The sequence below is a fragment of the Molossus molossus genome, unplaced genomic scaffold (genome assembly GCF_014108415.1).
Source record: "Molossus molossus isolate mMolMol1 unplaced genomic scaffold, mMolMol1.p scaffold_m16_p_3, whole genome shotgun sequence".
NCBI lineage: Eukaryota > Metazoa > Chordata > Mammalia > Chiroptera > Molossidae > Molossus > Molossus molossus.
The window spans coordinates 12,345,629-12,361,303 of record NW_023425366.1 but is presented as its reverse complement, the minus strand read 5'-3'; the positions used below and the strand labels follow the sequence as shown (position 1 = coordinate 12,361,303).

Here is a 15,675-nt window from a genome sequence, read left to right as displayed (position 1 = left end):
GAACGTTCCCCATCACAGACGTGTTCCAACGCACGACCCTGACGAGGAAACGGAACACGTGATGGCGTCTGGGTGGAAGCTGAGCTCACTTCCACTTCGTATCGGGGTTACTATACCCACAAACCCAGCAGGGATGTGACATTCTCAAACCAAATGTCACTGAAACTTGCCTTTTCTTGCTGTCCCTTCCTGGTCCGACTTCAGGAGGCTCTGTTTTGCTCTGTACAAGCTGAAGGTGCCCAGGATTGCCTCGTCCGAACAGCTCACGTGCTGGTTTCTGTCGGCTTTGTTTAAATGCATTGAGGTTTTCAACTGGAATAAGTTGTGGGGTTTTGTACTATAAGAAAGAAATAAAGCGTATTAATTTAAAATTACATACCTTGATTATGCAATATGTTAAAATACTGGGGAAAACATCTGTGTAAATGAAACTAAGATGTGCAAGAGACGTCCACGTCACAGGTAAACGGATCAGGAAGGGAAGATGAGCGAATGATACTGGGGTGCTGGCCGTTCCAACGGGGTTGCCCTATTTCAAAAGTTAAGCTAGAAGTCCTCATCTTAATTCCTCTTCCATACCAGAAGTCTTACTTCTTATCAATAAAATTATGTTGAGCATTTGATTTAAAATTCTTTGGAACAGGGAGGGTGCCAAAGGGCGGAGACTGGACGAAACAGATCAGCAATGCGTTGATAACCAGCTGCGGATGGAAACATGGGGATTCATGATACTATTCTAATAAAAAAATGTCTTTGAATCCTTCTCATAATGTCTCTTTTCTACTCCTTTAAGCCTTTCTTTTCTGTTCACAATATGTTCAGAAGAAAAGAAGGCATGGTAAATATTTTTTCTAAGGAAATGACCATTGCTTTTCCCAGTACCATCTTCAAATCTTTTTTTTAAATTGAATTTACTGGGATAACATTGGTTAATAAAATTATATAGGTTTCAGGTGTACAATTCTAGAACACATCATCTGTATATTGCACTACGTGTTCACCACCCCAAGTCTCCTTCCATCACCTGTACCCCCCTTTATCCTCCTCTACCTCCCCACCCTCTTTTCCCCCATCTTCAAATCTTAAGAGTGCACCGGAGAATGAATCTCAATTACCTTCCCATGATGGTACTAACAACTTACAAAATTAGAACCTAAACAATTTGGGTTCCATAAAGTGAAGGTTTTGATGGGTTTATTAAGATGCAATCTTGGTGTGTTAAGTACTTTAAAAAGACGCCATTTTTTAATATGTGTAACCATTTATAGACCTAAATCTACTTAGCAGTTTTAACGTGTAACAGATCTGAAGGCAGTCATATCACAATCACTAGGAACCTCAAACAATGCTCACTCCCTCTCCACACACACATGCAGACACATGCACACACACGCACACATGCAGACACACACAGATGCAGACACACGCACACATGCAGACACACACAGATGCAGACACACATGCATAGACACATAAATATACGTGTGCACATACACGCAGACACACATGAACACACACAGACCACATATGCACGCATGCACACACACACATACAAGTACTACTCATTGTATTTTACTACTAATTTCTTCTGTGAGTAGAAGAAACGTATGTGGTTCAGCAAATTCTGGTATTGATGTATAAGAAAGATCTAAAACCTTTAAAATACCCAAGTATCATTTTAAATGGGATTTTTACATTATTGTCAATAACAAAAGCACTATTTTTACAAAAGAAATGTGTAAAAGCTTTTCACTAAGTGCGCAGTATTTATAGTATGAAAACACAGGATGAGCTTTTGCATCACCCTGCAACAACAATTACCAGATTTTCCTGAGACAGACATGAAGGAAGTAAGGAGAGTCCTGGGTATTTTCTCTCTTCTGTTACAGTTCTAACAGGTATTGCGGGAACTGCAGCCGGTGGCCTTGAGACAGAGGAAAACGTGTAGTGGGGTCTAAGCTGCAGGTGCAACAGTGGAAATCCAAAGGAATTCTGAGGAGACAACGCAAGGGGCCCTGGCTTAACATCAAACACGTTTCCTGGTTTTGTAAATACTGGAGAGTCCTGCAGAGGTGTCACGTTTTCTTGTCCAACACACTGATCCAGGTCCACGGGCTTCGGGCCTTCCACCTTCACACCCGCCTTTCCTGCGGCCTCAGCGTCACGCCGGCCCCCACGCCCAGGGGCCGCTGAGGCTCTCTGCGGCAGCGGCGGCTGGGAGGCCTCCCCTGAGCCCCACGCCTCTCTGGGGCGCTGACACCTGCAGGGAGCCGGGACCCTCTCCACACGGAAGGAAAGGGGCGGGAATCCACGCTTAGGCTGGAACTGGAGCAAAGGAAATCCATCACCAGGTCTGGGCGTGTGTGCCGCTGGGAGCAGTCTCGGCATCGTGGGCAGGGCAGGTGTGGACAGAGGGCGGAGGTGTGCATGTCCAGCAGCGGCTGGGGAAAACGAAGTGGTCGGTAAGCTTTCAGATGCCGCAGGCAGTCGGCTCTCCTGGGGCTGACGGGGAACACTGCTGTGTGGGACATTCTGGAAGAGAACAAACACTATTGTGTAAGTTGAAAATACCTTACAAACTCCTTATTTTGTACATGATGTTCAGTATGTTGAGGAGGGGATGGGATGTGATAACTGCCAAAAACGTTATTTACTCAAATAACAAAAAACCACCACCAAACTAGTGGGACAACTTTCATGGTATGGTTGATGGTGTCACCTGTAGGTTTCCATCGCGACTCCGCTCGGACTGCACGAGTCCCGGGTGGCAGGGCGTGCCCTTCCTGCCGGGCTCTCTCGTGTGCTGGCCCGTGGACGGTGGGGAGACGAACGGCCTCTCCTGCGGATGTCCCCTGGTGTCTTCAGCACCACTGCTCCCTCCGGTCAGGTTTGGTACGTGGCTTCCCACCGAACGCGCGGACTGAGACTGCTGTACCAATCGGTGTGTGTCTGGGACGTTAGCAACAGACAACCCTACTATTTGCATTAGACTCAGAAAGTTGATCTGTTGCAACTACAATAAAATAAAAGTGAAAGAACATCTGAAAATACACTGAAAAAAATCTGAGGAATCACCAACAATCAGCTGAGTTTTCCACCACAGTCACTCCTGTGTCTCAGTGTTTGAGACCCATGAACGCTGAGCAGGACGCACAGCTGGGAGCGAGTTTTTAAAAGAGGATAAAAGAACAGCTTCTGGTGTTCAAGGAGCTGTCACTGGGAACAGACACTCATGAAGGAGACCAGGACCAAAGCACTCTACATAAACATCCCGGGGTCATAAAGGAGTGATCTAGTGGAGCAGAGTGAAGGTCATTGAAGAATTATTCCTACAATGGGTGTATCTGAACAGGTTTTCAGGAAAGGAAATAGCAGAGATTAGCAAACAGGTCAGGGGTGAGGACTCGCCGCGGAAGGCTGACCGGGTAAACGTGAAAAGCACGCCCCAGTGGTTAACAAACTTCGCTGCACATCGGAATCACGGAGCAGCATTAAGTCCCAAAGGCCAGGCCACACCCACACCAGCGAAAGCAGAATGTCTGGGGATGGGAGCCGGCATTAGTGTTTTAAGATGCCCAGGTAGCTTTTTCCAGCCTGGGCCCAGCAGAATGGCTCCAGCAGAGATGTGTGGTGAGAAGGGCCGTTCTGCCAGGAGCCAGGTCGTGACCAGAGAACGCAGCATCAGCGTCAAGGAGGGCACCCATGGAGTGGGTTCCGAGAAGCACGCCCCTCGGACGCGCACAGGGATCTGGAAATCTGCCGTGGAGGAGAGGAGAGGAGAGCTCCAGGTGTGCACACTGACACCAGGCTCCACAAAGCTGGGCCACAGGAGCAAGGACTGTCTCAGACCGCGTCTGGGGGCGGTCGTCCAGAAAACACACGGAGGATGAAGAGTCACCAAACAAGCTCTATATGTCGTCACCTACGTATCTGTCAACACTTTCAAAAATCTACAAACAGTTCATGTGGATGAGAACTAACTGATTGTCAAATAAAGTTAGAAAAAATAAAAATGATGGCCAGGTGATTTCAATGTGCAAAAAGCTTCGGAACCATGATCACATCTTGGCTGAGAGGGAACAGGGAAGTTGTAGCAGCCACAGGGAGAAGGTAGGTTAACACAGCAGCAATCAAACTTCAGCCTCAGAATCACCCAGAGTACCCGTCACAGACTCTGCTCGGCCCCAGCCCAAGCTGCTCATCTCAACAAGTCGGGGATTGGGGCCTAGGAGTTTGTATTTCTGACATCCAAGTGATGCTGATGTGACTGGTCCAGGGACCACACTGTGAGAACTAAAGGACCTGGGAGAGTATGGCGTGAAATGAGGGAAAGTAAAAGCTGGTTGTGGGGTCTTTCAAGCCCAACAGAAGCATTTGCGCTTCGTAAAACAAACCAATAAACGCTGCAGGTTAAAAACATGTAGGTCCCCTTCAATTATAAAAGAAATGCATGTTTATTACAGGAGAAAAAAGCATTAAAAAATAAAAATCAATCATAATCCTATCCCCAAAGATAAGTGAAATTTTTTGTGTTTCACTATCTGTATTTTTAAATCAAGATTTCAAATAGTATACAAATTTGTACCTAAAATTTAAACAGGACAATATAGTAGTAAAACAACAACTGAAGAAGAATGTCCTAGAAAATGCACATAGAAGATACTGGAATTATGAAGATCTAAGACTCCATCTAAAGTTGGCAACAGTTACAGAAATAGCAAGTGACTGTGCTGACATGTGGGGCAGAAGAATCAAGAGGGTGCCACCCAAAACGCTGGCTACAGGTAGAGAAGGAAACAGGGATGGCTCTCTGAGACAGTGATTCTTTTTCTTTTCATTCTCACCTGAGGATATATATATATATTTTTGCATTTATCTTCAGATAGAGAGGGAGAAAAAGAGAGAGGAAGAGAGAGTGAAACATCAATGTGAAAGCGACACATTGACTGGCTGCCACCCACACGACCCCAACCGGACTGGGGACAAACTGCAACCGAGGTACGTGCCCTTAGCGGAAACCGAACCCAGTACTCTCCAGTCCGTGGGCTGACACTCTAACCCAGCGGTTCTCAACCTGTGGGTCACGACCCCTGTGGGGGTCAAACAGCCCTTTCACAGGGGTCGCCTAAGACATAACAGTAGCAAAATTACAGTTATGAAGTAGCAACGAAAATAATGTTATGGTTGGGGGTCACCACAACATGAGGACCTGCACTGAAGGGTCGCGGAACTAGGAACCACAGCACGGCGGAGCCAATTCGCCAGCGCTGAGACAGTGATTCTTAATCTTTGTGAGCCTCCAAGTTATTTGCAGAACTGGTTAAATATACAGGGTGGTGACAAAGTCCCGAGGTAATCCAAAATGCTTCTGGAACTTGAAGCTGTTACAACAGTATGCTATTAAATGGAACAGCTCTGAGAAGAATAAGAACAAAATTAGTTTCAGTGAGTTTCATGGGACAGTGGAACATGCGGAAAAAGTATCTCATCAGGGCCTATAGGTTCAAAGAAATCAATCACCAATAAAAATGTACATTACATCACATGAGTAGAGAATTAGATTTGAGGGCAATGAATGTTTAAGGAACAACGCAGGAGAGCAAAATAATTTCAAAATTTGGGTAGACAGAGAAAAAGATAAGCCAGGTGAAATGAGATGAGGGGAGTCAAAGCGAAAAGTCAAATGCAGCCCAGCCAGTGTGGCCCAGTGGACTGAGCGCTGTCCCGCGACTGAGAGGTCCTGGTTTGATTCCCGGTCAGGGCTCCATCCCCAGTAGTGGGCACGCAGGAGGCAGCCGATCGGTATCTCTCTCTCACATATCGATTTCTCTCTCTCTCTCTCTTTAAAAAAAATAAAATAAAAACATATTTTTTTTACAAAAGTACTTTCAGCCCTGGCCGGTTTGGCTCAGCAGTTAAAGTGCTGGCCCGCGGACCAGAGAGTCCCGAGTTCGGTTCCCACTAAGGGCATGTACCTTGGTTGCAGTTTGTCCCCGGCCCCAGTTGGGGTCATGTGGGTGGCAGCCAGTTGATGTGTCTCTCTCACATCGATGTTTCTCTCTCTCTCTTCCTCCCTCTCTCCCTCCGCTCTATCTGAAGATAAATGCAAAAATGCCCTCGGGTGAGAATAAAAAAACAAAAGTACTTTCCAATGCAGCCGGCAATTGCCAAATGAGCCACAGTCTGGTTGAGGACAAGCACTGTGATGTGGCAGGCGGTGTTAGAGAATGAACTCTGATACCTTTGAGTAGGAGTCCACTGGGTGGGTTTGACCACCTCCCACCTCACTTTTATCCTAACCTCTGCTTCTCAAAATGCTCAGTAAAAACTCATTGTGAGTTCTGAACTTCTGAAAACAGTGCCTGAAGCAGATACAGGGCGATGTAATTTCCACTGTCCATTTCTGGAAGCTGGTTTATATTTAAAATCCTTACATACACATCCTGTGCAGACGTACGTATCAGCATGGACATGTGCTCACCTGAACTAGTTTGAACATCTCATCTTGGAGCATCTGCCGAGCAGAATCAGAAGAAACTGGGACCTGTGCCCCGGGTTCGTGCCTCTCAGTGGGCTGGGGAGCTGGCACAGGTGTTGTTTGTGAAGCAACATGGACTCCATTTGACACCAAAGGTGGATCTGAGGAAGGTTTCTCTTTAAATGCAGAGATCGGAGCACTACATGTGGAAGCACATGAACAGAAATCACACATTAATCAATAAAAAAAACCAAATTAGATGTCTGAATATTTTGATCCTACATCTTTCTTCCACTTTAAAAGCTTTCTGCACATTTTCAGGAAATTTAAACCCTAACGCCTAGCTCTCTGTACCCACCACCAGACACATATGTCACCAGCACAGTTTTACTCATGTGAGTGTTTCCATTTGGACACGTGCTGTCCCCTTCCTGGCATCACAACCCAGAGCAGGTCACACGTGCACTGTACTTGCCTGGTCCCTGTCAGCATCTGAGTTTGAAACCTGTGCATCACTCTAATCAGCCGTACACCTATGTACTTTGGTTTAGGTATATGTGGGTTTTTTTTTTTATTTTACTAAATTTAATAGCCCTGAATGGAAGAAAATAGAGAATGTGCCCTGGACAGTTTTGTTCAGCAGTTAGAGCATCGGCCCGCAGACCAGAGACCCGCGTTCGGTTCCTGCTAAGGTCACGTACCTCGGTTGCAGTTTGTCCTCGGCCCTGGTTGGGTCGTGTGGGTGGCAACTAGTTAATGTGTCTCTCTCACATCGATATTTCTCTCTCCCTTCCCCTGTCTCTCCCTCCTGCTCTATCTAAAGATAAATGCAAAAGTGCCCTCGGTGAGGATAGAAAAAGAAAACAGGGACTGTATGGGTTAAAACAATGTTTAGTTCTAAGATGGGTGGAGCAAACTCTCACTGATCATCATTAAAGGTGAAATAACAGTATTATGAATATTTCATTTCCAAACAAATTACAGAGTTTATATTTACAATTAAACCCTAATCAACAAAAGAATATCAAAGTGTGTTTTTTTACTTTTTAAAAAAATATGTTTTTAGTCGGCCAGTGTGGCTCAGTGGTTGAGCATGACCCATGCACCACGAGGTCACTGGTTCGACTCCCGGTCAGGGCACATGCCCAGCGTTGTGGGCTCAGTCCCCAGTGGGGGGCATGCAGGAGGCAGCTGCATGGGTCGACGCTCAACCACTGAGCCACACCAGCCGAGCTGCATTTACATTTATTTGGGCTTGCTCTCATTTCTTTTCAGCAATATTTGCCTTTTATCAAGCTTCTAATAGCCTCAGTAACAAAACTTTATTTGGCAAATCCATGAAAAACAGGCATTAAAACTGCCATGCCTGTTCTACGACAACACTGATCATTCTTGCTTCCAACAAGTAGCATGGAGATAAATTCTAATTACGGAAGATGTTTCTAAAATAAAGCTGTGCCACCTTATCCTCCTTTCCAGCAGGATTTCTGCAGGCTGAACACACCGTCCAACCCTGCGGAAGACACCCCACCGACAGAGCTGGCTGAGTCTGTTCCGAGAACTAAAGCATTTTGTGTGCTGTTAGAAATCTGCTAGAGGCTGAAAATGAGCAACAACCACATCTGTCAATGATACAGCCACTACTTTTTCAGGAAAGCCTGTTCTAAATTAGTTCCTGTGTGTCTTTAAAACACCTGTTCAAGGAAAATCTTTCAATAATAAACTCAAAGGTATCAGAAATGTGTACCTGCGTTGCTTTTCAAATGCTTCATGTTGCTTTCACTTTGTTCTCTTAGTTTTTGGTGAAAACAGTTAGTAATTATTTTTAAACGGTACAGTAGGCGTTATTTGATTCTCTTATCTATTTTAAAACAGGATAAAATGATACCATGTGCAAAAATTCTTACCTAGAAATTTCTGAACTTGTGGCAACACAAAATGAATGAGGAATGATGTGTTCAGGATTTGAAAAGGCTTCGATCATACTATAATTAAAGATTAACAGTCCATTAGCAACCAAGAAATTCTTCACATTATCTAAGGTACAGGTAATTTAATGCTTAGCCATCTAAGAGTCTAAACATCCTCTAATTAATCCTCTCCAATGTTAGCTCATAATTACAATCTGTTTACATTTGTTGCCATAGCAATTAGTAACAGGTTCAAACAAAAGCAAGGAACATGTCTGGATGGCTTAACATAACAACGTGGACCCTGCTGACTACTCAGCAACAAAAGTAATAAGACCTCAAACAAGGCTGGAGAAATGAGGTCAGGTGGGCCCTCAGGTGTCACCTGTGGAGAGGCAGGCCCTTTGCTCAGGACACTACACAGCCCATTATCACATTCGAAACTGTAGAGACTAGTTTGTTTTACAGTAATATCTACATGACTTGTAAAGGCACACAACATCAAACAGATTCCTTTTGTTAATTATCCACAAAAGAAATGAACAAAATTTCTATGTTGAGAAGTGAGAAAATCTAATTATGTTGCTCTCTTATGCAAGGTAATTCTAACATTCTAAAATTCCAAAAATTCAGCTCTCCTTAAAACAGTAATAAGCTAGCCAGCAGAGTATATGTGTATCACAGCCTCATGAACAGTGTACGATAGTTAAACAACAGTGAAAGATTTTATATATATATATAAAATGATTCATAATGGTTCTTTATTTGACCCAATAAAAATGGAATCAGTATAGAAGGGTGGTTCCTTAATTAGCTGCTGAATAAACCTTGGTCCATCCACAGCTAACTTTTACTTTGATAAGGCTGCGAGCGATGAGAACAAAAAGGCTTGTCAGGTATCTTTATTTCTATTGAGACTTAAGAGCATAACATTTACTAAAAATCCTCATTTACCACTGCCATGAATTCAAGTTACAATTTCACTAGGAACACCAGGCCACCATCAAGTATATGTAGTAAATTATAAGAAACAGTGACTCCCTGATGAGCCTGAGAGCCTTCGCCCTGTTCCCCGAGGGTAAGCATGGCTGCTACAATCACCTCCACACTCTGCCCCTTACCCGTTCTGTTCTGTTGATTTTTTCTCCATGTATGTCTCCAATGGTTCTTCCCATGGACACTGAACCTCTCCCATGGAATGCTGTTAAAACGAACAGTATCAAAAAAGAAAAGAAGGGAAACAAATCGGTATTACTGTCTTAGGTACCTTGATTTTGACATCTGCCACTCACCCAGAGTGACAACATTGTCAACGCAAGTAAGAAGCCAAAACATTAAAATGTAGGCCTGGTCCCGCTGACTGCTCTTCACACTGTCTGAGTTGCATTTGGTCATCACCCTGTGCCACTAAGCATGTTAAAAGTACAATGTACTTACAAATACATTTATATGCAGCCATCGCTACATAAGTAAGTACACTGTGAGAACAACAACAAAGTCAGGAAAATTAATCCCCCTTTTTTTAGTATGTTTTTATTGATTTTTTAGAGAGAGGAGAAGGGAGAGAGAAACAGTGATTGGCTGCCTCCCGCGTGCCCCCTACTGGGGATTGAGCCTGCAACCTGGGCATGTGCCCTGACCAGGAATCAAACTGGGACCTCTCAGTCCATGGGGCGACGCTCAATCCACTGAGCCACACTGACCAAGCAAAAAGGAATTGTTTCAATAATCAGAAATATCTTCGTTCTACCTGGAAATCCAGTGTATCGTATATAGTTATCGTATACAGAAAACAAATCGTACATAAAAGTACATAGATGTGCAAAAACTGCACACTACAGCTGAGTTATATATTTTAAGTAAAGAATACCTTCACCACTCTTGATTACATTAATTTGGTACACAGTTTACGACATGAAAATCTCATTGCCTGAAATCAGAAGACATCTTGCTAATAACAGAAGTTCAGTGAAAGAAAAATGCTGCGTGACGTGGAGAACTGTAATCCACGCTATTTGTTGACTTACTTCTTCTAAACGCGGTGGTAACGTCTGGGTGTAAGGGACACGACTGGGACTTTCAGGACTTCCGACGGGGCCTTTGGCTTCTTCTGCACAGAAACAAGGAGGGAGAGAAAACTGACCATTTGAAAAGTGATACTTTTGAGACAGTTCAGGAGTATTACAGGAAAAATATAATGGCAGGAATAGTTTATATCGTTCTTATAGAAATATTTTTTAAAAACACTTGGAGACAACCCCTCTCCATCAGGTGAGTCTGAGCTAAGTCTTGGAGGCCTCTGTCAGTGTGTACAACCCCGCGAAAGCACCGAGCACGTCTTTGCTAAGGAAGCCCGCGAGGAGAGTTCACAGACTGGACCACAGAAGAGGCCGCAGCAATACACAAGCCAGGCAAAAGGCCCAATCATTTAAATTCAGGTTAGGAGTTCAAGTCTTCAACACTTCACTTATAAATATTGAATTCTGTTTTAATTGTAGGTTTTAAGCTACTATAAACATACTAATTTAGATATAAGATTAAGTAAGTTATCACAGACAGTCATTCACCAATTTCAAATTAATAAAGCTAAACAAAAAGATTAGCCAAATGAACTGACCTTCATGGTCTGAAAGGTATGTATTAATTTCTTCCTGTGTAAATGTTTCTCCTCCTAGAAGATCCTCATCAATGTCAGTATCATCAGTGACAGAAATAATCTCATCATTGGTTTCTTTTATTTCAGGAGTTTTGGCTTCAGTTGGCATTCTATTGACAAAAATGAAGCAGTTAAAATTATCACTCATTCTTGGAAACAAAGAGCTTGCTCTTGATTGATTTAGTTTATTGAAAAAGAACAAACTTAGTTTTTATATTTATAAAGTCATTTGTTTTTTATTTGTTTTTTTATCCTCACCCAAGGACATTTTTGCATTTATCTTCAGACACGGCAGGAGGGAGAGAGGGAGGAAGAGAGAGAGAGAGAAACATCAATGTGAGAGACACATCGAGTGGTTGCCACCCACACGACCCCAACCGGGGCCAGGGACAAACTGCAACCAAGGTACGTGCCTTTAGCGGGAACTGAACCCGGGACTCTCGGGTCTGCAGGCCAACACTCTAACCGCTGAGCCAAACTGGCCAGGGTAAGTCATTTGTTTATTAACCATGTCTGGTCCACAGTAGAAGCTCAATAAAAGGTTGCTCAATGCATGGCTAAACTTATCTAAATTTGCAGGTCTCACAAACGAATCTCTCTTCTATCAAGGCTTTGGTCTTAGGATTCAAAGATAGATTACTCATCGCATTGCTTCACATGTAAAAATGGAATAAATTATTAGTTCAACTTCCTCTGACTTAGCAAATCAATTAATGTAATAAAGGATCTCTCAAGATGAATTAGCTCCTCTCTCAGAAGATAAAAACTAGGCTGACGGGAGAAACATAATTTGCAATAATTGTTCAAGAACTTGAGAAAGTTCGCCCTTCCTGGTTCTCTGGTTCAAAGACGTGCTTATTCCTTTAGCTTTCGAGGGTTCGAGTCTTCCCTTTAGGCCCAAACAACATTGAACAAGGTAGCATCCTTTGGGAAGAAGGCAACTTACTTCGTGATGCTTTGACGAGATTCACTGTGAGCATCTCCTTCCTCGGGCCCCTGCTGCATGGATCCTGCCTCAGCGCGCCCAGCACCCGTCTTGCACTCGCCCCTAACGTGGAGCCCACTCTGGGGCCCAGTGTGCGGACGCTCCTGCACCGAAAACAAGCCAGTTGTGGTATTTACACTGCATTACTGAATGCCATGCTTTTCATTATGCTTTTACATTGTTAATACTTCCTACAAAACTTCTTCTGGTTTTTAGTCCTTTGTCAAGTATAGAGTGCACATCTACAACTCAATCTTTTTCTTTTTAAAATAAATTTTCTTTACTAATTTTAGAGAGCGAAGAAGGAAGAGGGAGAAAGATACAGACATCGATGACAGAGAACATCAACTGGCCGCCTCCTGCATGCCCCCCACTGGGGATCGGGCCCACAACCTGGGCATGTGCCCTGACTGGGAATCGAACCAGTGACCTCTTGGTGCATGGACTGATGCTCAACCACTGAGCCACAGCAGCCGGGCTACAACTCAATCTTTGATGCTGAAGCAATGATCAAGTCTTTATTCCACCTGGGGAAAAAAAAAAATACCTGACTGCCTAAATAGTATTCAAAAGAAATCACTCTTGCAAATTTGTAAGGTATATCATCAATGTTTTCAGGCCACAGAACAATAGCAATAAAATATGAAGTTGTATATGCACGTATGCATGAACAATGGACATGGAAAACAAAGCTGAAGACAGGGTGGGGTGGGTGGGGGGAAAAAGAGAAACATCTGTAACAAAAATAAATAAATTAAATTAAAAAAATGTGAAGTTGTTTTCATTTAATTCTCTTTGATACTATAAAGACATTTTGTAATTACTTAAAAATGACACAGCAGGCAAAAATATATGCAGCTAAAAATACAATGGATGTAAATCTTTTATCTCTTACTTAGATATTTAGGTATGCACTACTAGAAACACAAATTTCAGTGACAACAAATATCACAGTCTCTTATAAACTACCTTAGGATAACAAAAACTGATCTAAAAGTAAAAATCTACCAAAAAACTCACAAATCCCTTCATCCTAGAATAAAACATTTTTGAATGAAGGTAATTTAAAATAGAACAAATGCGGACTTCCGGTCAAGATGGCAGGTAGGTAAACACAGTATCGCGTCCTCCCACAACCACATCAAAGTTGCAACTAAACTACAGAACAACCATCATTCAAAACCGCCTGAAATCCAGCTGAATGGAAGCCCTACAACTACGGGATTAAAGAAGCTGCATCGAGACTGGTAGGAGGGGCGGAGGGGACAGGCTGGTCCCACGCCCACGGGTGGCGGATAAAATCAGGAGGACACCTCAGCTGGGAAGGTCCTCCCTGAGAACTGAGAGGTCCCCGTCCCACACCAGGAGCCCCGCTCAGGGTTCTAGTGCCAGGAAGAGAATCCCCATCACTTCTGGCTGGAAAAACCAGCGGGAACTGAAGCTCAGGGAAGCTGAGGTGGCTGGAGCCCCGGGCAGCTCATTAAAGGGCCCGCGCATGGACTTATCGGACTCTCTCCCTCTAAGCTTAGAGGGGAGGCAGCTTGAGGGGCACCAGGACATACAGGGAAGAACTGAGCTGTTTGGCATTGGAGTGAGGGCTGGAGAGGGGGCTTTCTCCAGGACAAATGTGCTGTCAGAGGCCTTAGTTCCTTTGGTGAGCCCTTCCCTGGGGTGGCAGACAGCCACCATATCTGGGACTCCTGCAACTTGGCTCACACTGGATGCCCCGCCCCACCCAACTTTCAGGCCCACCCAAGCTGTTGCCAGTTGCTTAACCACAGGATTGGCCTGTCTTGGATCTTTTTTCAGGTTTTCCTAAATTCATTCAAACAAGTAGCATCTGGTCCCAGCTAGCCCGATACCTCCCGTTAAGTAATACATAGAAACAAACAAAGGGAGGCAGCCAAAATGAGGAGACAAAGAAACAGGTCCCAAATGAAAGAACAGAAAAAATCTCCAGGAAAAGAACTAAGCAAAATGGAGATAAGCAACCTAACAGATGCTGAGTTCAAAATACTGCTTATAAGGATGCTCAATGAACTTAGTGAGAACCTCAGCAAACTTAGTGAGGGCCTCAAGAGCATAAAAAAGGACCAGTCAGAAATGAAGGATGCAGCTCGGCCCATGTGGCTCAGTGGATGAGCATCAACCCATGCACCAAGACGTTGCTGGTTCAATTCCCAGTCAGGGCACATGCCCAGATGGTGGGCCCGATCCCCAGAGGGGGCATGCAGGAGGCGGCCAGTCAATGTTCTCTCTCATCTCTCTCCCCCTCTCACTTTCTCTCTCTAGAATCAATCAATAAATAAAAATTGTTTTAAAAATGAAGGATGCACAGTCAGAAATGAAGGAGGCACCCAAAAGACATATGAAGAAATGCTCAACATCACTAATCATCAGAGAGATGCAAATTAAAACAACAATGAGGTATCACCTCACACCTGTCAGAATGGCCGCCATCAACAAATCATCAAACAACAAGTGTTGGCGAGGGTGTGGAGAAAAGGGGACTCTAATACACTGCTGGTGGGAATGCAGACTGGTGCAGCCGCTATGAAAAACAATATGGTGCTACCTCAAAAAAATTAAAAATTGAACTTCCATTTGACCCAGTGATCCCACTGCTGGGAATATACCCTAAGAAGCCTGAAACACCAATCAGGAAGAATATATGTACCCCCATGTTCATAGCAGCACTATTTACAATAGCTAAGATCTGGAAACAGCCCAAGTGTCCACCAGTAGACGAATGGATAAAAAAGCTGTGGTACATATACACAATGGAGTACTATGCAGCGGTAAGAAAGAAAGATCTCTTATCCTTTGAGACGACATGGAGGGACCTGGAAAGTATTATCCTAAGTGAAAGAAGCCAAGCAGAAAAAGACAAATACCACATGATCTCACTTATATACGGAATATAATGAACATAACAGTCTGAGGAATACAGTAGACCCAGACACATGGAAGTAGGGCACAGACTGACATCCCTCAGAAGAGGGGATGGGGGGGTGGGGGGGTGGGAAGAGATAAACCACAGAACTTATATGCATGTATGCATGACCAATGGACATGGACAACAAAGCCGGGGACAGGGAGGAGGTGGGGTGGGGTGGGGGGTGCCAATGGGGTAAAATATCTGTAACAAAAAAATAAATAAAAATTCATATAAAAATTTAAAAAAGAAAAAAAAAAAAGAAATGAAGGAGGCACCAACAGAAATAAAGAATAATTTACACAAATTCAATAGTAGAGTAGGTAAAGCCGAGAAGCAAGCCAATGATTTGGAATTAAGGAAGCAAAAAACACCCAATCACAACAGCAAAAAGAAAAAAGAATCCAAAAAAATGAGGATAGTGTAAGGAGCCTCTGGGACAACTTCAAGTGTGCCAACATTCGCATCTTGGGGGTACCAGAAGCAGGAGAGAGAGAACAAGAAATCAAAAACCTATTTGAAACAATAATGGCAGAAAACTTCCCTAACTTGGTGAAGGAAACAGACATTCGAGTCCAGGAAGCAAAGAGAGTCCCAAACAACTTGAACCCCAAGAGGCCCACACCAAGACACATCATCATCAAAATGCAAAAGGTTCAAGACAAAGAGAGAATCTTAAAAGCAGCAAGAGAAAAGCAGTTAGTTACCTAC

At 43.7% G+C, this 15,675-nt stretch overlaps 1 protein-coding gene across 1 annotated transcript in view; it reads right to left on the bottom strand.

Moving 5' to 3' along the window:
• Nucleotides 1-15,675, bottom strand: part of CPLANE1 (ciliogenesis and planar polarity effector 1) — a 106,773-nt gene that overhangs the window by 38,586 nt on the left and 52,512 nt on the right. Inside the window, exons 27-35 of the mRNA XM_036280158.1 lie at nucleotides 11,991-12,133; nucleotides 11,006-11,154; nucleotides 10,416-10,498; nucleotides 9,510-9,589; nucleotides 8,386-8,463; nucleotides 6,482-6,677; nucleotides 2,720-3,013; nucleotides 1,822-2,532; nucleotides 171-337 (exon numbers count right to left, since the gene is read on the bottom strand). Of these exons, the coding sequence (XP_036136051.1) occupies nucleotides 171-337; nucleotides 1,822-2,532; nucleotides 2,720-3,013; nucleotides 6,482-6,677; nucleotides 8,386-8,463; nucleotides 9,510-9,589; nucleotides 10,416-10,498; nucleotides 11,006-11,154; nucleotides 11,991-12,133 (1,901 nt within the window). The remainder of the gene's footprint in view (nucleotides 1-170; nucleotides 338-1,821; nucleotides 2,533-2,719; nucleotides 3,014-6,481; nucleotides 6,678-8,385; nucleotides 8,464-9,509; nucleotides 9,590-10,415; nucleotides 10,499-11,005; nucleotides 11,155-11,990; nucleotides 12,134-15,675) is intronic.